General features: G+C 43.6%; 2 protein-coding genes and 1 long non-coding RNA gene across 5 annotated transcripts in view; 2 read left to right on the top strand and 1 right to left on the bottom strand.

Annotated features, from left to right (window-relative positions):
* LOC135501316 (CCN family member 2-like) overlaps positions 1-16,677 on the top strand; it is a 79,956-nt gene extending 63,279 nt beyond the window's left edge. For all 3 annotated transcript variants that reach the window (XM_064793368.1, XM_064793367.1, XM_064793370.1), the window contains 4 exons: positions 9,538-9,748; positions 13,199-13,468; positions 13,579-13,763; positions 13,962-16,677. In XM_064793368.1, the coding sequence (XP_064649438.1) occupies positions 9,538-9,748; positions 13,199-13,468; positions 13,579-13,763; positions 13,962-14,210 (915 nt within the window). In that variant the 3' untranslated portion in view covers positions 14,211-16,677. The remainder of the gene's footprint in view (positions 1-9,537; positions 9,749-13,198; positions 13,469-13,578; positions 13,764-13,961) is intronic.
* A 705-nt stretch (positions 16,678-17,382) lies between these two features.
* LOC135501317 (uncharacterized) lies at positions 17,383-20,093 on the bottom strand. Its single transcript, XM_064793371.1, has 5 exons — positions 19,937-20,093; positions 19,031-19,176; positions 18,649-18,756; positions 18,233-18,354; positions 17,383-18,001 (listed from the first exon to the last, which is right to left on the bottom strand). The coding sequence occupies exons 2-5, from the start codon at positions 19,110-19,112 to the stop codon at positions 17,756-17,758; spliced, it is 558 nt and encodes a 185-aa protein (XP_064649441.1). The 5' UTR covers positions 19,113-19,176; positions 19,937-20,093; the 3' UTR covers positions 17,383-17,755.
* A 1,285-nt stretch (positions 20,094-21,378) lies between these two features.
* LOC135501536 (uncharacterized) lies at positions 21,379-26,748 on the top strand. Its single transcript, XR_010449605.1, has 3 exons — positions 21,379-21,487; positions 24,421-24,544; positions 26,448-26,748. It is a non-coding gene; the product is annotated as an uncharacterized LOC135501536 (long non-coding RNA).
* The last annotated feature ends 489 nt before the right edge of the window (positions 26,749-27,237 follow it).

The raw sequence follows: 27,237 nt of genomic DNA, 5'->3' as shown, positions 1-27,237 counted from the left end.
ACCATGGCAACAACATTTTTTAACCGAACGCCTTCCGGCATTGCCTTGCAAGCCACATCTCTTTGTAAGGTATACGGAAGTATCTTTTTTCGATCTAAAAATAAATGTCACTGGCTGATTTTGCTCGTCATTGTGGGCAACATGATAGCCCTGAAATGGTGAGCCCCGGGCATCTGACTAAATAGAGAGCCGTTATTAATCACCAGCATCTCATCCCTTGGGGATTCTGGCCATTGGATGATTGCTGCTCATAGCTATGATACTCTGTCCTCGGAGCGAGGCAAGACCGGTCAAATAGTTCAACTTCCGCGAAGAGAGCACTGAGTATCATCACCTCACCCTGCAGGCTAGGCATTCTTCCCAAGTTTTGCCACTAGACTCTGGCGTGATGGCTTGAGAGTATGTTATGACCTCAAAAACATCGGAGGCTAGTCCATCCTGTCGCGCCAGCCTGCGTGGCAAAGGTCAGTGTGATTTGCAGTGATAGAATGACCACGTGTGACCTTCCATAATCACTTTTTTATATCTCATTTTAGTCTCCTTGCGAGCATCCCGTGCCGAAAACAACTGCCGGTCTGAGATCCCATTACAATGGGATGAAGTTACCAGTATTCCAATTAAAATGATGCTGAGAAGATCATTTCCTGATCTTATTTAGTTTCAATTGACTATGATACCGAAGTAAACCAGAAAATCCGCCAGAATAAGGAAATTATGTTGTGTAAATCATGATACACGCCATATAACGATGTATTCGTAGTGACAGTTATGGACAATCTGTGTGAATTATGTGCTCAAATTGAAATTGACTTGAGCTCATTTCTGATAACTATGTGGTATAAGTAATCCTATGCTTCGCATCAGGTTTCTTGCTATACTCCAGGCGCAACACTACAGAATGTCATTTTGACTATCTCTTCATATGGCAATATTATTGTACGGATGTTGATTCCATCCAACCACAATACACCGTATAACCACAACATCCGCTAACATGGAATGAGAAGAGGCAGAGACAGCACATTGCAAATCGGAGTCTTGCCACTGCAAACTCCGCCACTTCCGACATTTCTATGCCAGAGTTATCAATTTATTCAACGGAAGCTGATTCCATACCCCCACAATGCACCATATTATGACTACATCCGGTAACATGGCGTCGGATCATTGCGATAAACCAACTTGAGGCGAATAGGAAATTATCCGGATATATCCCCAATTTGAGGAATTGGTCTCATACCCGAGATGAATGAGAAGGAAATCTTATTAATTTGCGGAGATTTCGATCATGAAATGATGTTATTTCCGAAGTAATATTCGACTTCATTCAATCAGTTTGCGATCTGTCGGCCATTTCCGTGACTTTTGGAAGATTGGTGTCATTTCCGATATATTTGGGTTTAATCCACCTATATTACTTTCCAAAGCAACTTATGAAAAATACTCTGTTGAGGCAGAGACCATGTTCCATCCCTATCAACAAAGTGTTTGTTTCTTCCATTCAGAAGCCATTCGTTTCGATAAAACTAGAACTGCAGCGCACCACCTAAAAGGTCAACTTATTATAAACTCGAGCTCCTGTAATCTTAAAGCAAGTTGGCAGACATAACCAGACTCCATACCACTACAGACAGCTTTGGTAACCAGTGGTGACTTTTATTGGTAATTCCATTACAGAGGTGCTGTCTCTAGAATGCTAACCCAGGGCATGACAAACCAGGTTTCGCTCCTGTGTTATGACAAAGTCACTTGCTTAATAGAACTTCCCCACAGTCGAAGTTTCTTGACAGCTTTAGCTCGCGTTAAATCTAACGGGTTTTGACTTTTATTGAAAATTACGTCTCTTTGGTATTCCCTTTATTGGAACAGTACTACAGCGTGTCATTATTGGCGTTTTTGTTTTTAGTTCGTACTGTTCTGTGAAAGTGTTAGAATGGAAGTACAATGTACCTTTTGGCTATGATAAAATAAAAACTCCACGTGCATTTTGTATACATGAGCCATGATTTAAAGCAATTGTATATTGCAGTGTATGCATCAATTCGAACATTATCTAGGTATTTCTTCTAAGGCAGAATGTTCTCTACTGTCCGCCAAATGCCACATCACTGCGCGAAAAACAATGATCCCCTTTCCATCATGTCTATCTTCGAATAATTACCTCTACATATCCGGTGGATTCGCGCAATAGCTTCAGATCAATGATAGTTGGCAGTGGCGTTGACGTCATCTTTTCTTTTCGTCAGGTGATGTCATCTGAGCTAAGATATTGATACTAGGCAATTGCCTAACATTAGAAATCACGCCCGTTATCAGGGTGGGGGACGATTTACAGCTGGAATCCCTTGAACCAGCTCCCGCTGATCCGTCATTCATCAAGTCAAAGCAAGCATGAACCCGGATGAATCTGTGGTTTGTCTTACAGACACAGGAATTAACAAGATGTTTATATACAGCGCAAACAGCATTACTCCCATGGGACGTTTTATGTGCGTACTATGTAGTGTGGATGGCCGACGGCAGGGGAGCCAGTAGCGGGCTCAGGACACAATCAAATCTGTGATAGGGTCCGTGTACATTCTGTATACATACATTTTTGTGATTTGAAAAAAAATCAATTCTGGGATTGTTATCAAACTTTGCAGAAGTGTAGTCCTATGTCTAGTTAGTTGATATTATTTAAGATTAAGCCCAAAAATCTACTTTAATTGTCATCTTGTCATCCAGCTTGAGGCTTGCATGGGTACGACCATAATAAGGCAGTGTAATTATTCGGCAATTTTGTGTAGCTGACCTCTGAGTGCTCATAGTCTGAGCAATCTATCAATGTTACGCCGGTGGTCGCAATGAAGCTGAAAAGAACTTTCATTTCAACTGTCAAGTTCCTGGGAGTTTAACAGTATCACTTCGCCAAGAGTAACCAAGCTTGTATCTATCTTATTGAAACGCCTGTTGCGTCTGCTCGCTTGGGGTATTTCAATCATCAGTGAGGCAAAGAGTGACAGTGAAGCATAAATGTTTTGGGAAGTTCTATGGCGATAGAAACTTGAGCCTGCAAAGTCAGTCCCTGCAGGAAGCCCACAGAACAAAGAACGTCTCAACGCACATTAGAACTTTATCTTCCCCGTATCATCCGGAGGAAAGGAATTCCGCTCGGAAGAATCCCATGTTTGAAAAGCCATGAACAGAAAGACGTGTCTTGGGGAATGGATTATCAAGTATTCATCACCTTTGATACGAGATATTGTTGCGACGCCTGCGAGGTCTCAGATTCGCAGCAAATCTTCACCCTAGCGCACTGATTCGATGAAAGATTTTACTAATGAAAAGAAGATGTTTTGTATTCATTTGTATACATTTCTGCAAGATATTATACAAGGAGACTTGTCATTGAGTTTGCATGCCATCGATTTCTGCTTGAAAATTTTACAAAATAGTGTATAAAGTCAACAACGGCCTTCATCACGAACAAGCATGGGAAAAAACAGAACGGAACGTTCCCCTGAGGAGCTTTTGGAAGAGTTATTGACGATATGAAATGTTAATAGGTGAAATGATTGCTACCACACGATTGGCTCCAACAGTTTAACAGCCCCGCAGTAAAAATCTCCTGCTGCTTATGGAGCCAATTATTTCCCCACCAGAAAAAACATCATTGGGAGAACAGACAAATTAGTAATGTGAGCAGTTGCTCCCCCAGGAGAGAGAGATGAGGAAGAAAAAGTGATAAAAATATGAAGTATTGATATAAGTAATCATCATCTGCTCCGTTTGACGCCGGAGGTGCAGTCCCGCAGTAAATCTCATCTGCTTGTTGATGCGCAAGACTGGAGATCGGCAATGGTGGTCGTCGCTGTGCGGTCACTGCTGCATGTGCCGTGGCTTTGCCGCATTGGTAATGAAATAACAGCTTGAAAGGACAGTTACAGGAATGCTGATGGAGATGTTTGAATATATCAATGTGTGATGGGCATGACAGCCTTGACAGACGTTGGCTCTTATATCACATTAACGACCATCGGATAGGGGTGGATATGTCAGGCAATAGAGTTCTTATTCTCCAAGCCTCGTTATTGGTAACCACGGCTCAGTGCTGACTTGCTCAGTTCTCAGACTCCGGGTGAAACAACTGACTTGATCACGTACTATTTTGTCTTTCAACTGAGTAAAAGTGGGTAATCTCTGAGTTTTACAGGGTTCTTGAAAATGAGACAAGGATAATGATCTCATCGTAACGAAGCATACAGCTCTATGATCTCAGCCTGTATATACAGGCGAAACTACTGATGACATGTAAGAATGCAATCTACTTTTCTGAACGTGACTCATTCATTGTTTAGCCACAATTGGCTCCGTGGTATTGTTTTAATTGGCAGGTATTCTCTTGTAAATGAGTGAATTTTGAACACTGGTTTTGGAGAAAATTGGTTGCATCTTAAGGTGGAAGACCCAGAACTCGCTATGGACGGACTAGTGTCCCGTCCTGCAGTTCTCTGAGAACAGGATGCTACTCTCAATTTGTCTAAAGATGATACATCATAAGGCTTCCTGTAAGCAAATAAAGGAGATCAGTTATATGACTTCAGATGGATATATGTGCTCCACTAATGGAATATAGAGAGGGGTAGAAACGTGAGTAGCTTTATCTTCAATAGGCAATAGCAAACAATCGATAAGACGACAGAAGTAAGATGCAGTGCCAGTGAGGAGGCAGATTTGGGATGAAAACAATGAACAAAGTTGTTGGCTTTTTTCTTTTGCATAGATGACTGTTCTTCCAACAGGATCATTTGACGTATTCAACACGGTCTTTGTTGGTATTATAGCCTCACGAGAAACGAGCAAATGTTGTTATTTTGACTTCGCTCGAATCCCGATCAGAAGCTGTGAAATGCCATATGGTCCCATTGGATTTTTCATCCACTAATTGGGTAAACTCCTCAGCTAGTTTAATGAATGCGACGGCTGTGTGAACTCTAGCAGCAGGGTGACCGTCTTTCTCCGAGATCGGTTTGACTGATGGATTTATTAGCATTGAACAAGCGGAAAAATAAATCTGAGGTTACGCAAAGATTTAGGCAATGTATCAGCTTTTGTACAACATACCCCGTTTTCAATCATTGATCACGTAAATGAAACTGAGAAATCTGAAACTCAGCGATTCACTTGAGCCGTTAAGTGCTTTACTAAGCAACAATATCGGACTGAGGTCGAGTTACTTTGCAATCGTTGAGAAGGTGCAATGAAAAACATGACAGTTGCATCTCTCGTTCTCGTTTTGGTCTCGTTTGCGTGACTGGTTATACAACAATTCCATACAACTGATTGAGAGTAGCTTTTATTAGACCATGCCACTTTCCGCAGAAAAAAATATTGTTTTATGTTACTGTTTACAACATAACGAAGGATACATTCGATTTTTCAACGCGGGGTTTCGTTTCTCCCTAGTCTCAGTACAACAACAGGATGTTTTACCAGAGTCAATTAGAAACGTATCCGCCATCCATTTACCCATTTCCGAAAGCACAATTGACAGAAACTCTAACCCAAAACAGAACCAAATAACAGAGTCTGCTTTCGGAAATCTCTCAGTGCTCTCTTTAGTTGACTGGTTGCAAAAATGGTCATGTAGCTCAGGGGAGGATATGTGTCATGCAATATCACATCTGGTCTAAGAGAGAGCAAAGTCGTGTAATCCTGATGTCGCCTCCAGCCGCGAGTCTACCTTCATCCTTGCGTTAACTCCTCAGGGAATTGTTCGCCGGATGTAATGAGTTGTCCTCCTGCAGTTGGTCTTGCAGGCTGACACATTTTGGCCAGATTTCTTGCTAAGGGTATTGTCCAAGTCCAGTGCCCACCTCAGTTACAGGCTGTCCATTGAGCACAGCTCGCTGAAGTAACTTAACGACCTCATGTCAAGATGACACAAAAACTATAAGTTACCAACAGTATTGCGTTCACCTGTCAGAACACAAGCTGATGTGATGCATGGTGATCGGTTGGCTTTAGGGCATCCGAACCCTGAGACCAAATCCAGAAGTATTAAGGTAGCAGGAAGGGTTGGGCGTTTGTGGTTTCTGAGTCTGAGGGGGTTGGTGTCTGTTGACTGTGCTTTAAGAGAGACTAGGCATGGCGCCAGTCTCTCTTAAAGCACAGTCAACAGGCATTTGGTCTCAGTATTTGGGTTTTGATTGCCATGACTGTACCCCTGTAAAAGTCAGAGGAGGAGAAGTTTGGAATGATGAAAGCATTGAAGAAGAAGAAATGTTATTATTGAGGAAAGCAAAATTTATTATGAGACTAGAAGGCAGTGTCCTGACTTGATTATTTTGAAAATGGCGGTCTGAACACATTAAAAGGTGGAACATGGCATTTTATCGACTTTGAAGTGCTCCGCAGTTAAAGGGAGACTATAGGCAGCAGCTAGGTAGGCAAGATAAAGTCATACAAATTTGCCAATAGGGGTCAGTCATATCTCTAGGCATGGCGCCAGTCTCTCTTAAAGCACAGTCAACAGGCATTTGGTCTTAGTATTTGGGTAAGTACAGAATCAAGGCAGCACAGAGAGCAATGATTGAACGATGCTGTGGACAAGTCCAAGGATACTGCATCAGTCACGACCAACTTCTCATCAGAAAGCGTCACCACCAGCATATTCAATGTTCAGTTCCAACCTGTACCAGTCCAATGCACGCCTGTCATGGTCAGCAGTGGTCAGCTTAGCGCGATATGGAACATTCTTCCGAAACTCAAGCGAGGGAAGTCTGCTGATTTGCCTATCTCGCGCACTGCTCCTTCTCGTCAAACATCGTAGTGAAATCGTGGTACAGTGGGGCGTCCTCGAGGATTGCAGCTGGTCGGACAGACGTGAGGTGGAATGTGGGCGGCTGCACTTCTTCGTTGATGTGCGATGGCAGATAGCACAGTTGTTGCGTTGCATGACAGCTGAAAGTGAATGTGATATCATAGAACTGAGGCGTTTGCAATGAGACTATAGGTGAAGTAGAAGCAAGGAGTGAAATGGGCCATCTTCCAGTGACTAATATACAGAGTAAGGGCCCTGGGTGTTGTTAGATTCAGCATTGAATGTATTCCTCGTACAAGCGTGAATAGTGTGGACATACAGTGAGAGGTGAGAGACCCCTATTGACTACTTCTTGTAACTTTATCTTGGATATTATATTAGTATTGAACTTCTAGCCATGGAATATGAAGAAATTGAAGTTGTAGGCATGGAATATGAAAAATTATTCAACGGTGAAAGACATTATTCCATGAGGCTTTGCCGTGATCGCAAAGGACGCGACGTGATTGGTTCACATGCTAATGAGGTATGATAATGATAATTACCTCTATAATGCTACTTGGATAGCGACTGTGTCGTTGACTGCAACAGTGGTCTATGTCAATGTGTACCTGTAATGTCAATGAAGTATGATGAGGTGATGACGATAGTGCAATTATTAAATATTGGCAAGAGATCATACTGCAACATAGGTCTTGTTTTTGACAGATGACTGTGCGACATTCCCATTGGGTCTTGTTAGAGTCAGCGCTGCATGTATTCCTTGTACAAGCTTGAATAGTTGTGATGGACTTTGGGGGGTGAGAGACCCCTATCGGCTACTTCGTCTAACTTTATCTTGCCTACCTAGCTGCTAGCAATAGTGCCCCTTTATCAAGACTGAAACCCACTGTGTGGGGCTAAGAAATTACCTTTATAATCCTAGTTGGATAACCACTGTGTAGATGATTTGAAGAGTGCTCTGTGGATGTGTGCCTGTAATGTCAATGAAAGTATGATGAGGTGATGACGATAGTGGAATGACGAAATATTGGAAAGAGATCTATTCCTAGAAGAACATATGTCCTGTTTTGACTAGGTGGCGCATTTTAGAATCAGCAGTGAGCACTGTGTAACATGGTGGAGGCAGCGGAGATAATAACTGTCGAAAGTATTGTTATAGGACCTTCCCTAGGCCCATGGGGTTAAATTTACAATCCACGATTGAAAAGACGTAGTTTGATCGCATTCAACTATAAATCCATTGAACAGTTGTGTTCCTTTAGTCAACCGATGACCTTTTGTTGGGCCATGATCGGGGATTGTAAACTGTAAATGTATTATGGACTGGGAGACGGGGGAAACACAAGTGAAATAGACCAAAACAAGTGATTTTGAGGCTTTGGTTTAGACGCATGCCCCACATGCGCCATGCGGGATTATACGGTTCATGTGAACTTGTTGACATCTACATGATCTAGTGCTGTTATTGGTCATGGTACATGGTAGGCCTAATCATCATGGCTATATGTTTCAGGAAAAGCTCGGAGTAAAATGAACTGCCGATGAATAATGATGTTGTTCATGTTTACCATGTTTACTAGTACATAGCCATAGGGTATGCACTGGCCAGTGCACTTTCTGCACGTCGTCATGGTCATGTACGTGATACCGTAACCTTGCATATTTTGTTTTTTGAATGCGCATGCTTTTTGGGCAAAATCACTTGTACCAACACTAATGAATAATGTCTTCTTATCCCTATGACTCCATACACAGTGAGGGCATTGTCCCATTCCCATCAAATGGTAACTTATTGTACCGTATTAGGGTGGAAGTTGGGGAGCAGATACCTACCGTTGCACGCCTGTCATAATCAGTAGTGATCAGCTTAGCGCGATATGGAACATTCTTCAGAAACTCAAGCGAGGGAAGTCTGCTCATTAGCATATCTCGCGCACTGCTCCTTCTTGTCAAACATCGTAGTGAAATCGTAATGGAAAACGTCTGGCTTTGCGCCAGACGTTGAGACTAATAAGTGAAGAACTAATAGGTAAAGAACTTCTACTTGCGCGAGACTGCTCTGATAAAATTATCATTGCAGAGACTACGGTGACGTACACATATATTTTTTACAATCAAAAATGCCCTCAAAAGACGACATGGAATGATTATTTTATTGATATTTCCTACTATATACCTTCCAATTATCACTTTATACAAATAGATCGGCGTTAGGTCGCATGCTTTTCTTTCCTGGTGACACTATAAAGCAAAATAGTTGCAACCCCGTAAATGCGCTATAAGTCCAATAATAAGTGACGGTGACCCGTTATAAATGTTTCGCCAGCTTCGCTTTTTTGCCGCTACGCGGCGCGTTGGGCCCTTGCGTCTAGTCTAGACTAACTTCCTTTCTCCAATGAGAGGACATAGCTGAATCTCTTTGAGTTTTTTGGTGGATAGTAGAATGTCGTTGTTGTTGTTGTAGTTGTTGTTGTTGTTGTTGTTGTTGTTGTTGTTGTTGTTGTCGTCGTCGTCGTCGTCGTCGTCGTCGTCGTCGTCGTCGTCGGGTGTACTATTTTTTCCTGACTTGGTGTCGAACAGCCATTTTGTCAGCCCGGAGAGCAACTCAACATCTTCTCCATACGCGTCCCCTTCCGCTTATTCATCTCGCTGTCGACCCGAGACGAAACGTCGAACATCCGCAAACTTTTCATTTTCTCTAAGTTCTTGTTTCATTCCTGTCATTTCAGATACGTTCCAAGTGTACCTACCCGTGCGAGTGTCCTAGTGAACACCCCAAATGCAAGCCTGGCATATCAATCGTCAAGGACGGGTGTGGCTGCTGTGAGATGTGCGGCCGCCAGCAGGGAGAGTACTGCGACCATAAGAGGATGTGCGATGAACGAAAAGGATTCGTGTGCGACTTTCATAAGAATAATGGACTCAGTGGCGTCTGCAGAGGTAGGATATGATCTTTCCTCTGACTCAAGATTGATTCATTATGGCATACTTCATTTTGTTATTTGTTCTGCTTTGGTTGTGCTTTGGCGGAACATAGTGGAATTATATCATCGGGCCATGGTTATTGTTATGATAGGGGTGAGGTGACGGCCTGACGCCGCTATTACCAAAGTAAAGATGGCCTGCAAGTGAAGCAGTATGCATAGAAAGTCATGTAAAGCACCACACTGACGTCTCTATTTCACGGTTACTTTTGCGATAGGTTGTTTATAAAAGTCATGATCGCTAGTATGAAATATAACGTGACAAAAATGATGCTGATGCAAAAAATCCGCCTAAATAAGATATTCTCAACCGATGTTTGCCGATGATACGCGCAAAACTACTGACGAACATCATCATCAGGAGTATTCATACTTCGTCAATTCACATTACGTAAACCCATAATCAGAACATGCTCGGCAATAAAGAGGCCATTTCTCGCTTTATGGTATCAATTTGCCTTAATAGCCATTTGATCAAATGAGCCGAAGAAGAACTGCGCAAGATATTAAATCTGAGATGGTAATGAAACCATTATCGAGGTAGAGCCGTGTTTCTTTGGGTGTACTGTCGCCCGATTTGCTGCTAAGGTACATTGCCTTATTTGCCCTTGCCTATACGCAACGCAGTTCCGTGGGGGTCGATGTTATCAAGACTTTCCCTGATAAACCGTAAGAAGACGGTAGAACAAAGGGAATTTAGGTGCAAGCGGGCTTTGTTTCAAGACAATAGACCGAGTATTGAGCTGGGTCTGAATTCTTCTAACAGCGAGGTAACGGGTGAAGTAACGTCTTGTAGATGATATTGAGGGAAGTTGCAAAAAGGGATAAAGAAGCTGCGTATGTCTTAGCTGAACTGATTATCAGTCGGTGTTTTCATATCAGGATGTCAACTCGGGCCTATAGGTGTGGTTCAAAACAAGCTAGAAATACCGTTTTCCGTTTTCATCCCGGTCAGCTGAGGTCATTGCTCCTGGGGGTGCAAAACTTCAATCGGGCAAAAAGTCATATTTTCAACATCGTGTTCCATCAAATCAGATGAGCCATCGCTTGTAAATTATAAAATAGATCGTTCATAAGGGCAAATGAGAAAATCTGGAAATCAGATTAGTAAAAAGTTGAAATTTGGATTTGGTTACAAAATTCAATTATGATGAAACCCACACAGTGTCGCTGTCATTCTGTCGAAACTAACTTGATTTGTAACATAATTCCGCAACATTTGTGATAACCCATCTGATACGAATGACACTTAACATATATGAAATTCTAAATTCGAGAGGCAGTTTCTCACAATATGACAAAAGTGCTATAAAAGTTTATGATAAGTGCGTGAGAGTGACGTTTCAATTACGATACCTAACTTTCTTGCAATAAATTTGCAATTTTTCATAAATTCTAAAACTGTTCCGCTAAAATAGATTAGCGTAAAATGCATAATTTTAAGTGAAGAGGATGAAGCGTGTATTAAATCATTTTAAATCATGTCATGTGATAGATTTTACTCTTAAATATGTGCAGTATTGTCACTTTAGTTAAGTGAAGTTTCGCATCGTCGAAATTGGTCTCTTTCATTGCATGATTTGTGGCATATTTTTCCGACATTTTGGCTAAGATCCATTTATATTCGAGTGTTTAATCATTATCAGCGTAAGTGACTTGAAGAAGATTGCTTGAAAAAATGATTAGCTACTCTTAAGTCATGGAGTTCTGAAGTTAGGGGATCACTTCCAACTAATTCAAGTTGCATGATAAATGTTGAATTGGTTTCACATTTCCAAAGACTATTTATTGCACCCAGTGTGAAATCAACTTTCTTTTGGAGGGCTTGAATCCGATCAATGTGTCTCCGTCTCTTCACCTAAATTTGAATTTGATGTATCTGTGCCTTTACTTAAGTATCTCTTCAGCACTCCAGTGTGTATTCATCATGGGAGTTGTAAGTGTAATTGCTGCTGCTCTTCCCCAAGTGAAGCACCGAAAAACGTGTCAATTTGTCTTCATGCGTTCCCTAACAACGAGAGGAACGCCGAGAAACGGGAACACTTAAACGCATTACACACCGGTATCCGGCTGAAAGCGACAACCCAAATTTATCTGCTGGCTGAGACCTGAACATCCATGAAAGTATGAAAAAACACCCTCGACATTAATGTCGGTGTGATTGTGACTGCAAAAGGGATGCGACGATACACTTGTTCATGTTCGTCACGTGGAGACCCGCACCTGGTTCTGAGTCACCGAAAGAATCCCCATTTCGCTTTCTCATGAGAGACGCGTTCGATATCTTTATCCAATAGCTACTTAAGTATTCCCGCGGGTTTTATGCAAATGTGAGATGGAACTTATATAGATTCAAGACTAAGTTATGGAAGTTGGCATATACACTGGTTAGTTGGAGGTTCAGAGGATGAATACATGAGGAGTCCACTCCTCCCGAGACGTTTACCTCAATCTCTTATGCACTTAGGAAATTACTAGTACCATCGTCGAGGGGTTGAAGTATCTCTAACTTTACAAGTTAATAATTGCAATTCCGTTCTGCTTTTTCTTGTCACTTTAACGTTGGAGGCTCCATGAGTCTTTAAGCGTGACTGAGTATCGAACTTTAAAGTGCTCTTTGATGTGGACTGCTGCGTCAACCTCCCCCAACTCCTGTAACAAAAGTTAGGCCTACGTCTTGTTACGAAAACTCTATGCTGTCAACCCGTCAATCAGCCAAGATGACAATTTGACAAGTGTTCTCCGTCTACATATTGGTTAATACCACAGCGTCTCAGCTACATGTAATAGGTTTCCTGCGGTTCCCGAGACATCAAAGGAAGAAACATGAGACTGCATCTCATCGTGAACGAAACCAAGTTCCATTAAATCTTGCAAGCATTCTGAGTAATGTCTCAGACAGGATAAGAGTGACATTGAACTTCTTTTACGCTGCTCTGGATTCTTCCACAGGCAGCTGGTTACACGACACGGTTACTACACCGCGTCATAGACTTCATTTTGCAGACCATTTCTAACAGTGTTGGGATGCTGCTTGTCATATTCTGCGTACAAAATGTACTTGTATCAGATCTAGAACCTCACTTATGAATCTGGTGTCATTGCTTCCTCGCCTGCGATTTGAATTTTCCATACTTGTCCATGGAGCTGACCTCGCCTGTGAATGATTTATCCGTGCTTTATTGAGGTTTCCACTCTAGCCGCGCCTGCTGATGAGGGCGCTTACAGTATGATATACGGTATCGCCATCTTTGAGCAATTTATATAACTGACCATGAACAAGCGACAGGTTGTGACAAAAGGTCTTGTACCGTGTGCACCGTGCATACTTTAGTCCTTCCTCATTAACAAAGACAGCGTCTTTCATTTCATCATAAATCTTTAAATCGAGTCTTTCCCTTTGCAGCAAAATCTGCCGAGCCTTGCAGTGTGAATGGCATCATGTATAAAGATGGCGAGGAATTCAAACCGGAATGCCGGCGTCTGTGCACGTGTCAGAATGGTCACTATGGCTGCGTCTCGCTGTGCCCCCAAGAGGAGAAGAAACCTTCAACCAAAAACTGCATCAATGCTCGGCTTGTGCCCATTCCAGATCAGTGTTGCCGGGAATGGATGTGTGACAATATACAGGCAGATAACACAGGCAATTTTCTGGGGAGCGTGCCCACGGCCGAAGGTAAGATTGGGAGATATGCACCCAGACGAGGTTCTTGTCAAATATCGCTCACAGTCATTTTTACCCGCGTTTCGGTCAGTAAGTAATTTCCAACCTTCATACATTTCCAGTGGTGTCCGTGCCGACGACCAACACTCCGAACTGCAAGCGTGAGACCTCTGCCTGGAGTGCCTGTTCCACCTCGTGTGACATGGGCCTGTCAGTCAGAGTCACCAATGACAACACAGAGTGTAAGCCAGTGCAGCAGATCCGTTTCTGTACCATCAGGCCTTGCGATATGCCAGAGGGCAAGCTGGTACGTATTGTCCAATCAGAAGTGTTAAATTCTGCGCCATCTTTGCATACATTAGATATGAGCCAATCAGAAAGCGATATATCGTGGGAACACTATCCTGCTTTTGGAATAAGACGAATAAGAAGGGCAGTTTGGAATATCTTCGGCTTAACTACTTTCATGTTACGATTTCATTTACATTTCATAATGATTTTTCAGCCGGGCAAGCGATGTACCCCAACACTCAAGCCGGATGAAGCAAAACATCTCACTTATAAGGAGTGCACTAGCGTGAAAGAATACCGTCCCAAATACTGTAGCGACTGCAAAAAAAACAAATGCTGTGCTCCCCACATCACCAAGACAATTCCAGTCAAGTTCGAATGCAAGCATGGAGTTCGGGAGACACATGACTTCATGTGGATTAAAAATTGCAAGTGCCACCACCGGAACTGCCCGTTTTTCTAAAAGCTTCCATCTTACATTCCGCGATTTCCAACAGAGGTTGCAGCCGCCTGAGCTCGTGCAGCCTCTACACCCGTTTGGTGAGAGATTGTATAAGTTGTATGATTCTGGGATTTTTATTAGAGGTGACGGAAGTGATATGACCAAGTGCAGAATCTTAGATGAGAGATTTGTACGGTCCTCCACAATCTCTGCCGGAGGTTCTTCCGAATGCGTTGGCGTGGAATCTCTGATTAGAGTTTGGTTCAGTGTAACCTCGTCCGAGGTTAAATTATCATTGAGGAATGCTCAAGATTTTCGTCGGAGGGACATGATTGCGTTCTTATTGGATGGCCAATAAAACTGTTGGTTCGTCTCATCATTTAGTTGCGATCAAAGGTATTCTAGAAGGAAGATGTCACCTTGGGTGTGTATATAGACTTGGCTTCGGGCCTCTCCGCTTAATGTCGTCTTCGCCGTCATCTCTGAACCATTTTCGGAAGTTTCCCGAGTGCAGGTCTCCTTTATCGCACTCTTGTTTCCACAAGTGACGAGTATCGTGCAAAGACTGTGCCGAATTGTGACCTGTCTAATGCTGTGGTGGGCCCTATACATAGGTTTGGCGTTCGGTGAAAGCCGCCAACACTGAAGTCTGACTGCAACATGTGGCAAAAAGTCGCGTGCAATAATTCATTTATATGACTGTCTTTTTGCGACAAAGGCAAATTTGGAGCAACATTTTTGTAGTATAGCGTACAGAGTCATGTCGCAGAGGCTCGGCGACACATCATTCAATACTTACATTTTGATAAAGACACATCCAGATACATGTAGCATAACGACGTAATGCAAACAACGTTAGCACTACCGTTTTTTTCGCTTGGTTGAACAAAATAGCACAGTTTATACATGTACATAAGTTCCGAGGTGAGCACAGCTCAGCTTTAATGGGACAACTTTGGCGTGGGATTAAGGTGGCCATGATGCGCCGCCTCATGAAGCGCCAAACTGATGCTGATCTCGAATAACGATATTTGCAGGTGGTGTGAGGAGGCATTGGACATGGCTTGCGAATTTCTGGCAGCCCGACGATTGTGGAGAAGTGTTTAGCGCTTTGAGAAGCTACGGTCCTGCTGGAAGCTGTTTTCGATGAAAAAACAACATACTTCATGCCCAACTTGTCGTTTTAAAACTACTGTACTTGGTGTCTTCAATTAAGTTCAATTATTGATTCCACGTAAATTGTACCGGTTTAGGTCATCGGTCTTTACTAATTCTTGATATTATCTAGTCAGTTTGTTGTGTGTGTTGATTGTGATATGTAGCTTGTCATAAGTCATGTGTTTATGATTTAAGAAAATGAGCAAAACATTTGATCCTAGACTATTTGCATGTTTGTCGATTTCAATTTATCATTAAGGTGTGTATCATCAAATTCATTTGTATATAACCATACAACAAGGACACTTTAAACAGTCCTTACGAACAACAAATAATCTATGCATCAAAACTATATGAAAATTTTGTGAACAACGTGTGCTATTTTCCTTTCGGAATTATCAATCGTGTGACAAACAGTAACCATGGTAACCATTTGCGAGATTTGTTTCGATTCCAGCTTCTACTCAGCAGTCCCTTCCGTGAACTTCATCCTCATGTAGGATGATTTCCCAGTCGAGAAAAATGCCTTTTGTCAGGTAAAGCGTGATTCCATTAACACAGGTCTTCCGCTTTGCTCACCGACGTGACATAACTGTACTCGACCCCAGCGGGTATTTGCCCCAATCTAATTACCCAATACTAGCACAGTAAGTTGAATGCGGCATATCCGCTTCCCCACCAGTTAAATCCAGCTTTGTGTAACAATAACGCAATGCAGGAAATTGTATTGTTAACAGTGAATTACCCAACTAATTATTACGCAAAAACTTCCAAAATGACACATGTAACGCTTTAATGAACTTTTATATATAGGCCTACATCTTCTTGGTTTTATTGTGTGATTAATATCTATCTTGTAGTTGTCTTATGAATACTTTAATTCACAACGTACACTAATGGTAATACGTAAAAACGTAAGATTTGTTTGTGATAGATTTTGTATTGTCGTCCTTGGAATCATTCGGTGAACTTCGGAGTAATCGACTATCCTCGCGGTTTCGCGAACACGGATCCTTCACAACTGTTTGTTCAGTTGCCATGTTCTCATCAAAGGCCGATGTTGCAATGAGTTGTGACACAGTATATCCTCTAAACTCGGTCGGGAGCCAGTACAGCCAATACAATGGTCAATGCAGGATGGTGCCCGTGCACGTGGTCATCGTGACAGGACATTCCGAACTCAACCGACTCTTCCCGAACGATCCCGACAGCCGATTCTTGTTTCTGTCGTTACCATGTACACGCATTCTCCGCGCATGTTCTCCTGATCTATATTTGTAAATGACCCAGAGGTATAATAAACCTGGCAATAGGTCTCTTTTGAAATGAATTCCTTTGTCTCTTTCGTTTGTCATTGAACCCCCTTTGTTCTTATGAACAAAACCACCACCAGACCGTATCGGACCTGGTAACATGGTCAGAGAGCTGAGAGAATCACAACCAGACCGAATCGCCAGCGCACGCAGTCCTCAGATGAGACTGTCACAATCGAACGATTCGATCTGTATGTGGTTGTCTCATATCTTTCACAGTATTTGAAACATCACGGAGAAGACAGTTGTCTGCTTTTGATCTGATGGTGACGATCGAATCTTTCTTATCATGTTGGCAACACTGTGGAGCAACCAGGAGACCCGCTTTGGCCTGGTTATGTCTGTGTCATCTGTCTCACTGTATTGACAACAGTGCGGAGCAACCAGCTAGGATTCGGTCTAGCTGGTTGAGTATGTCTCCTTCACAACCAGAATCCGACATGGCATCTTGTTGCCGACACGATGAGAGAAATGAGACATCAACAACCAGCACACCGAATCACATTTGGTCTGGTTGTTACTATATGGTTTCTCTGCTCCCTCCATCTGACCGAATCTATGTACATGTACAATATACGTTCCCGTTACGTGGACACGCGACTGGGTTTTGTTGTGGTCCCTGCATGCTCCAACCGCGGACCCGGGCCTTCCCCCACCTTTGGCACCATGAATGCTTCACGAGAAGGTGGAAGGCGAGATACCAGTGAATTAAAACAGCAACATTCAACCAACATGAATATGAGTTTATTCACAATAGAACAGCTAATGAAAACCTTTGGCCCGATGTCCAATGATATGACCTCAGTGAAGGACAGGAATAGTTTTAATTTCAGTGTCGAAGCTTTGGTAACTGTTGAGATACTGAACATTTTGGGAGGAGTCATCAATCCTTACCCCACTACCACTGACAATATGTAACGTTGTTGTTTATGCTACAGATCTACATGTATATGCATTGACAGAGACCAATCCACCGCAACAGTTAGTTGCATGTACAGCTCGTTGTATTTCGTCGGGACAATAGCAAAGATATGTGCTGACTCCTCTCTCACCCAATCCGATGTCCCAATATTAAAATGAATGAAATGTTAGTACCTAAGAACTCTTCGCCTTCTCATATTCCTTTTCAAAGTTCTCATCCGCATGGCAGATGATAACAGGTAACTTGGCATGATGCAGCACATAATCGGACACACTGCCGAGGATAGTCCTCCTAACCAAGCCTTTACCTCGCGTCCCCATGACAATCATGGACGCATTCTCCTCCGCGGCCATTTGCAAGATGGCCGATCCTGGCTCGCCCATGTGCTCCGTCACACGGAATTTATGGTTGATTTCGGTCTGAAATAGAGAGAGCATATTTACAGATTCATGCAGTGTACCAATCACTCGGGGGATTCGGAAGCGCAGTCTCTGCTTCCAAACCTAACCTGAGCCATCAGTATATTACTCAGGTTTGGTCGTATCACGAAAAGGGAACAGAAAAAGATTTCATAGTGAGGGACACCTCACAGACAATGAAGAGGCCGGTCCACAGCGTCGGGAGAGTATCCCCGCCCAGGTTACACTTACCCCATGATCGGTTATCATGCCCTCAAGATGAACCATGATTCTCGCCATTTCCTCTTCGTTCTTTTTCTGGTATATTTCCAGGTTTTCCTTGTCAGGAGGCAGAAACACATTGGCTAGATAATCTGAAGAAGATGTGCATGGAAATAGAAAGAGGGAACTTCATATCTTCTAGATATGCTTTTGGTTGAAATCAAAAAAGGTACCCCGTCATGTTGATGTCAGTGAAGGTCAGATTTTGCTGCTGACGTCACGTCCTGAGTTGTATTTACTCACTGAATAGTATTTTATCTTTTTCCCTTAAAACTCTTGAAGAGCTAATATGTTTTTAATATTTTTAATATTTAATGATGATTTGATGTCTGAACCTTCCTTCAAAGGCATGTATGATTCTGACTGAACAGCGTCCTCTTTCTTACCTATATCGGCGAATCCGGCAGTGTCGAGCGAAACAGCAACAGACGGCGACTCGACCCCATGGGCCAGGACAACCTCGTACTCGTCTTTGTGGATCTTCTCCATATAAACTGGAAACAAGCATATATATTTCCTCAAGCAGCATTGGCAAAGGACATTGGACTGCAAGTCTCAATGCCATCTTATCTGTCCAGCGCTTCAGAGTGTCTGCGCATTGTGATGCGACGTAGGCCAACCAGCAAATGTCTATCCTCTTACCCACTCTTGGTTAGCCCAGACCTCGTTGAAGGAACATTGTGCTCGAGGCATATTAAGGTCAAGATGGTTTCTGTGGCAGTATCGTAGATGCTGAGTCCGATGTTCAAACCAAACATTAAAACTTACACTTAAATGCATAATCAGAGTAGAGACTGGTATCAACGGCGACGATGACCACCGTCTTCTCTCCTTCGGCTGACTCCGACATCTTCTGGTGGCTTTGATGGTGTGACCTTTTTGCTTTCTTCACTTCACAGAGGGAATGTCGAAATCTGATGAAGGAACATTAAAAAAAACACATTTTTGTGCACCCAATCATCCATCTTCAGGGCGGATCTATGAAATTGGCAAGGAGGGTCTGATCACCATATGATGACAGAAGGTCACCACGCTTTGGCGACAGAGGGTCTGGCGGCCCGTTCGGCCTATCGACCCCCATAAAAGCAGTCTCGTGGGTGGTCGATTTTACAATGGGAATTGAGGCATCAATAAAATAACAACAGCTGCATAGGCCGAGTCTATGTCATGATTCGCCTCGATTTAAAAATCAATATTCGGCCTAGTTTTTCGCAACTTCGCACTGGTATGATGAGCCGTGCGTAGAATATATAGGCATGCTTACATTGTGTAGGCCCATCATACCCGGCTCATGTATTTAAGCCTACTGACAATAGAACTGGCTCCGTCTTGTTCTCAAAGGACCAATGAAAGCTGTTCATCCTTGGCAATGAAGTTACATGTATTTTGTTTGCAGTTATGCTCCTACACCCCAGGGCTGACATCCGGACGCCGGACGCGTTCCTTTCATTCCATCACCCCCCCCCCCCCTTCATCTTTCAACTCGGACGGACCAGCTCTCCGGTCCCATCGGCAGGACAAGGAGAGCCTCCTGGCCATGGTGTCTGCGCATAATGGGGACGGAAAGTCGACCGCATGCGCATCATGAGAATCTACCATAGGCCTATGACTTGTACTCCCACAGCAAACTCCCAAATCCAACTACGCCACGAAAACAGGAAAGAAACAACATACCTGTTTCAGCAACCTTCTCCAGTCCTGGGCCTAGGCCTAACGGTAAGACGCTTCTGCGTTCCACTTCTCAAGTAACGCATGCGTATTGGCTGTCGTTTTTATGCAGGTCACAGCCGGCGACATCATTGAAAGAAAACCATCCGGAGATATGTTTTTAGAAGAATTACAACTTCTTTGTGTACTTCTCGAGTCAAGTTAGGTTGAATCACTACAATGACAAATGTTCGTTGTTCAAGGTGCCCTCAGAATGATATTGTTATGGATCAATAAATTCGGCCGCGTCGCAATCTATTTTTCCCCGCGACTTTCCAAGTCATGAAGTGCACGCTCCCAACAAGTGGGGGCGAAACCAATGGTCTGTGCATGGTCTCGTTATACCATGAATAGGCAAGAGGGTCGTGGCTGCTAACCTCCCCCCCCCCCCCCCCGTTCATCTCGATCATCTCAAAATGGCACGGGTCTACAGTGATGAGATAGATAAGCGCCCCGCAAAAGAGAACCTTGCATTGCAGAGGCCTGTGAAGTGATGAGACACATCGCGTTCGCACTATTCTGATAATCTGATAACCTGAGCAACTGTCCAGCATCGGTGTTCGCCGCAACATACTGTTGTCACTTCTATTCCCCTGGCTTCTCGACAATCGCTCCATAATCTGGCATATGACATGTGGTTCATTTCGGACGCTGCCAGGTCATCAGACTTATCAAGTTTGATGCGACCCACCAAAGCGATTTTTATATAAGCTATAGTTGTAATGAGAGCAGTACAGCAGATCGGGCTTGGCGTGTGGCCTTCCGACCCCTGCCAGTGTCCGCAGTTCCAGCTGGACCCCGGGCCTCAGTCCACACCCCCTGGCCGCTCCCGGGTGTCCGCTATTCGGGCTTGCAATTTGCGTGCAGCCTCCTGTCTTTCAGCTCACCCCCTCTGTCCGCTGTTCGGGCCTGGCATAACCTGCTCCTTATCCCCATCTCCTAGTCCGCAATTCGGTCTGGTGCATGTAGCCTGTAGACATTATTTTGTACTGATTGGTACACACAGGTATATATTTGATATTCGTGAGAGTTAAGTATTGAATATGTGTCGAGAAGAAATTTATCAAGGTAATAAATCTAATTGATAAAACGGTTTTCCACATCTGTTTGTTTTAAGATAAACTTTACACATGAGCATATGGTCATGCGATAAGCTTAAAGATGGGGGATGAAAATGAACATTTCATCAGAAGGCTCCATCAAAAGAGACAAAGTAGCTCTTGTCAAGTTGATAAACTTGCGATGTTCCAATTGCTTTCTGAGAAAACTAGGATGCTCATCTGGTAAAAGGGACGTGCAGAGGTTCTGATAAAAATAAAATCCTATTCAAGAAGTTGGCACAACATACATTTAATTTGTCATTTATCACTCCAGCGGTTCGGATCTCGTCTTATCAGTTTCAATGGTCAGAATTTCTCACGAATTCACACGAATATTTCAGAATATATACGAATACTGGCATGGCGAGGACGGCACATTGGAGAGGGTATCTGACGAATTGACAGTGACTACATTAAGGTTGGTAGACGTAGTTTTATTCTCTGATGCGAACCCTTTTAGCTTTTTTGAGCGCGAATCTGAATGAAACCCATCTTTTTCAACAACTGGACCGGAATCATTCTCGAGGGAGGGACACCGGTTTCAATATTCAATTCCTCTTCAAGAAAACTGCAATTTGATTGGGCGAACATGCCAATCTTGACACTAGAGGCGCTGATCACAAGGCCACTGTTCGCTTTGTCGGGCATCCGTGAGCGAGTAGGGATCGGGGCACGTATATTTTACACTACAATAGGAGTAAAGGCGGTGAAGGTGTCTCTGGTCTATCCAAATATCAGTCATGACACGAGCAGTCCTGACGCTTCAATGTTTTAGTTTTGCCTTCCCTCAAACTCTAAATTGCCTTCTTCCTCAGCTTTAGATGATTATGATGAGGTACTAATGAGAATGCATTCACCTGAATGATGATGGTCGTTTTAGAACCACATCAATGCCACTGTTGATTAAACAAAGCAAGCGGCCTCAGGAGAAATCATGAAAGAAACTGAAAAAAACGTTGCTGCCATTACACCGAGTCAAAAAACACACAAGTTGTTTCACATGAAACTAACGATACAAGAAGGCTTCATTACAGTTCTTGCCAATCTGTTAAGACTTGCACTTTTTTCGGCTTGTGCCAATAATGCTAATTCCCAAAGGCACTAAAGTGTTCGCCCATTATGTTTGTCAATTTCATTAAGGCTTTTCATTTTTTCTGCCATGCAAATATTGCACAAAGTATTTATTTCTGTGTGCAATCGGTGAAAAGATATCTACGTAACCCCACAAGGATCATTCAAAATACGAATCCCCAACTTCTTGAAAAAAGGCCGATGTGAGCAAACAAACAACATTTTTTCATTTAACTTTTATTCATACCAAATTGATCTGTTAAATGTCATGAGCCGTGCCTCATCCGGCCAGCGGACATGCTCCCTGTCACCTTCCCGGAACCATCTTATTATCAAATTAAGATACGGCAACTCCCGTGAAAGGATTCTCACTATTTACACCCGTCAACTTAAATCAGTCTTAATTACCTCCACAGCTTGATGGATGGTTAAGTCATCAAGTTCCAGGAAATTAATCATTTCATATATTTTCTCGAGTGTCTTTTTCCGTATCTGATTCTTTAATTAGAGCTCTCATATTGGCGAACTATCTACCCAGTTATTCCTTTTGCGCGAACTCTCGCGGTATGCTCTTTTTCATGAATGCTGGTCAGAGCAATGTTTAGCACTTGAACCTGGTGCACGCTCCCAAGTACCCGCCCCTGTTGTCCAGGTGTACACTCATTCGCAGTGGTTTGGGAATCAAGATGGCGGACATATTTTTCCCATTACCATTAGAAACGTTGATATCCTGAAACCAAGACTTTCTGTTAGAATATAGAATAAAGTTTAGCATCATCAAGCAATTTTGAGATGATTCCCATAAGTTCAGAGTGACAGTCAGCATGAGAGAACTATAAAATATTCATGCGACGCCGGATAAGGTAGTTACGCTGGACACTAACACTAAGTACGAGAGACAAGTGAAATAAGAACAGACTATAACCAAGGTGTTACCCCGCATCCAGCAAGTGAAAAGGAACACCAGTCCCACACCGAGTATAAATACTGACCGCTAGCCCCTGGCTCTTCATTCTAACCCAACATCACTATTGCGGGAGATATCAACATCGTTACTTGCGGGAGACCATACCGTTTTGCTTTCCGTTTCCTTTTCGCATTCTAAAAAGCGACACCATCGAAATATCAAATCAACAAGGTAAGTGACTTTAAGATATATTTCTGCATGTTTTGAAACATGGAAAGTTGAATGAAAACGCGTTTTTTTATCGGGGCGGGGGGGGGGGGTCATTGTTACATCGCAGACAGTCGGCTTTCTTTGTCAACGTTATACTAAGTTAAACAATGGAAAGAGACATGCCTCAAGGAACACGCAGTCATTGTATTTATTAGTTGTTTTTTGCAACAAATTTGGCAAGTACAGATCGCTTACAAACAAGTGACGTCACTACTGTCTACTTTTCTTAGCCATCAACATTGCACGCCTAGCGTTCTGCATTTTGTATCTCGATATTGATAAACCCATCTTGGCCCTCAAGAATTTGACATCGCTTGAACGCCTTTCTTTCATCCGAAAGTAGTGATACGAACCCCATGGAGCCTGGATGTAGCAAGCCTGGCGAAATGAATGCACCCAATCACAAAGTGTTAATTTCTTGAAGTACCTTTACGAGTGTGACATCTCTGACAAATGATTCCCTAGTTTGTCAACTAAGGCAACATGTACTGTAAAATCCTCTCAAACACTAATGAATTTGCGCCCTTAAGCGAGTAAGAGTTTGTTCAGTAAACACATCGTAATCAAAGGCGACAAAGAGGATGTAAAGTAATTCCCAACCGCCGTCTTTCTCATACATTGTAACTGATTTTCGACACCTACGTGAGCTAACATTCTCCGTATTGTACTTTCCGATGATGTCCGCACTTCTTAACCCCCCCCCCCTTTCCCGGCATTCTATATGTCTCCAGTTTCACCAATCAGCTTACTCATTACCTCATGAATCAGGCACAAGGTTGAAGAAGGAAAGGCAATTAGGTTTTCATAGCGCATTTCTTCTTGAATTTCATGCACACCACTTTTCGTCCAAAAGAAGGCCAAATCATCACGAGAAGACGTTCTTCGGAGACCAGTAGCCCCCTGCCCCTACACCCAACAAAAGATGGCAATTGCAAGCAAAAAAGATGGCTTCCGCCCTGGACCATTATTACTATTCTTCTCTTGGTTCAGTTTAGCACTTTACAGTGATCGAGACGAGACGGAAGGCCGTGTTTCATTAGAAACTCCCACAACAAGAACACGAGCCGCTCAAAATCTCCCACTTTTCTCCGTCTTCTTTGCAGATCATCATGTTGAAGTTGACCATCCTCGTCTTGTCCTGTGTCACTCTGCTGCTGCCACTGCTGTCTGTGTCCGAGGCAAGGCCAAATTACGTATTCAGTAAATACCGCAACAGAATCAGGAGAGGTAAGGAATTTTCGCCTGTGGAGTTGGGAATTGGGGTTTGGCTTTTTGGTTTGGCTTCTCCTACAGAGTTTATACTGGCATGCAGTGGGCACGTTTCATACTTGAAAAGTCATCAATTTGTATTTAAGTAATTTTGTTAACTTTTGACTTATAAAACGTACCCTGGGTGGTGCCATTATCTGACGAACATGCACATGTACTGTCAGAGATCCCGCCCTTCCTCCCTGCCTCTCTTCCACTATGATTATTCACGCTAACCTTTCGCCGTCAATTCAAACATTTCAAGGCTTTGCCTCCTCGTTACGTATTCTATCGCTGATTGTTGATATCACATTGACCGTGGTGAATTCGGGAACCCATGTCATACCGTACCGAGACAGGTGGTATTCTGTTGCTGGATGGATGGGCAGAGCAGCGGTGATTCGGGTCCTCATCCCTGAAATAGTGTCCCTTGTGGCTAAGACAGACATAGGCCTACACCGCCCCCTCGTTTCTTTTCAGGTGATGATCAGTGGTGGTGGGATGACCTTCACAGCACGCTCCGTGCCATTGCCGACTCGCGCGCCATGGCGAGGCCAGACGATGATTCGAGATTGTCCCGTTCTTCGTCTCGGAGTGGACTTACATAGGCCTACCCCTCGTTTTTTCCAGACAAATGGTGGTGGGATGACCTTCACAGCACCCTCTGTGCTTTTGCCGCTTCTGGGGCAATGAGGTCAACACCAGAGGAACTAGTCGTGGCCGTGGAGACGTTCATGCGCGATAAAGGTTTGAGCGCAGAAGATGTCGTCGATTTTCTGCGGGAAAACAAGATGGAGCACCCTTTCCCGCCAAACCTTCTCGAGTGATCATACGATCTTCTGAGAAAACTGAAAAGGATTGTTGTTTTATTTCGTTCGTAAACTGTAGCCCAAACGTAGATTATGTTGTCGAAGTGAAATAAATTATTAAACATTCATTTGTACATGCCGTATTTTTAGTTTGACACAAATTTTCCATGTTTACCCATCTATAAGTTATGGCTGATTGCAGAAACATGCCGTCATGCAGGTTGATTTCGACTAATTTCTGGATTTATCAATCACATACTTCAGTGCCAGTGACCTTGCCCTTATCTGTCACCGACATAACCCTGTCACCCGAATACCAGCCACGTATTCGTGGAACAACCCATCCTGAAGACAGATTAGTGCTAGCTCTAATCGACAGTGCTTTGGGGGAACAACCTGTCTTGAAGACAAACATCAGTGCCAGCTCTGGGCGACGGTGCATTTGGGGAACATATCCTATCTTGAAGAGCCAGCTCTAGGCGATGGTGTGTTGGTGGAACAACCCATCTTGGAGGCTGATCAAGGCCTTCAGGCCGCAACCCCCCCCCCCCAAAAAAAAGCTCCCTCATTCAACTAATCCATGGAGATACCACGGTGGCGTATATCTAGCGCACCTCATTCGTGTGGCGCAGCAGAATGTATGAGCGACGAGCCAGAAGTGGCGACAAAACGATATCCTTGCCTCAGTAGCATGTGCCTTAGCCCTCTTGCACGATTACTGACAATTTGGAGATTTGGAATCAGGCCGGATTTCATCTTCATCAAAACGATACTAGCGTTAGTATTGAGATAATCGGCTGAATACAGTGTCGACAGCAAAACCGCGAGTATATTCCCGGGCTATGATACAGGTCCTCGTACGATAGTGTTCCTTGCTGAATGGACAGATGTTGGTGGTGATGGTGGTGGTGGTGGTGGTTGCGGTTGTGGTGGTGGCGGCGGTAGTGGTGGGATTACACACTCGCAGATATACACTCTCCGCACCCTTGCGACCTGGAACCCGCAACACTCGAGATTGTCCCGATCTTTGTGACTGAATGGACTCACATGGGCCTTTACCCTCGTTTTTCCAGGTGAACAGGGCAAGTGGTGGTGGAATGACATTCACAGCACCCTCCGAGGTGACGATGTGGGACTCTCAACACCAACCGAACTAATCACAGCCGTGCTAATGTTCATGCGCGATGAAGGCGTGAGCGCAGATGAAATGATCGAGTTTCTACGGGAAAACAAATTGGATCACTTCCTTTGTTTGTCTGGGTAATCCAGCGAGATTTGGAGAAAGTTGAGAAGGTTTATTGTCATTTCGTTCTTTCTCTGTAGCCCTGACGTAGAATATGTTGTTGACGTGAAATAAATGATTGAGAAAATTTAGCTGTATGTGCGTGGTAGTTCGCAACGGCACCAAGCAACGAGACCAAGCAGGGTATGCGTGTCCGCATTGCTTGAAACTCTATGTAACCACGGCCAAGATCTGGGTTTACATAGAGCTGCACGGAGTACGGACACGCCGGTTTCATGCTGATTCGGCCAGTCGTGTGGTTAGGATCAGGAGTGGCCAATTCGCCGAGATTTTAACTTTGATTGCAGAGAAGCCCGCTGCAGTAGGAGAGTCAGTTGGAGTCGTCGATCAACATATGCATAGCCAGGTTTCTGGAGGAGACCTGGGGAGCCGGAGAGGAGAGAGATTTCCCCCAATTAGTGGATGTAACAGCAAGATGTCTTCCCTCAATCAATGGATGTGACAGAAGCAGTGACCATGGATGTGACGAAACTCCCGAGGACCTGCTCATGATAGTCACTGGCGTGACGGATGGGGCATTGAGAGACTATGTCCGTAATATTTAGTTTGGCTGTGACATT

The sequence above is a fragment of the Lineus longissimus genome, chromosome 17 (genome assembly GCF_910592395.1).
Source record: "Lineus longissimus chromosome 17, tnLinLong1.2, whole genome shotgun sequence".
Classification (NCBI taxonomy): Eukaryota; Metazoa; Nemertea; class Pilidiophora; order Heteronemertea; family Lineidae; genus Lineus; species Lineus longissimus.
This window is presented reverse-complemented; position numbering and strand designations above follow the sequence as displayed.

Coding starts and splice junctions, on each gene's coding strand:
- LOC135501317 (XM_064793371.1), bottom strand. CDS start 19,112: ATGTCGGAGTCAGCCGAAGGAGAGAAGACGGTGGTCATCGTCGCCGTT. Junction 18,355..18,648: donor TGCCGGATTCGCCGATATAG/GTAAGAAAGAGG, acceptor CATCTTCTTCAG/ATTATCTAGCCAATGTGTTT. Junction 18,002..18,232: donor GCATGATAACCGATCATGGG/GTAAGTGTAACC, acceptor TCTCTATTTCAG/ACCGAAATCAACCATAAATT.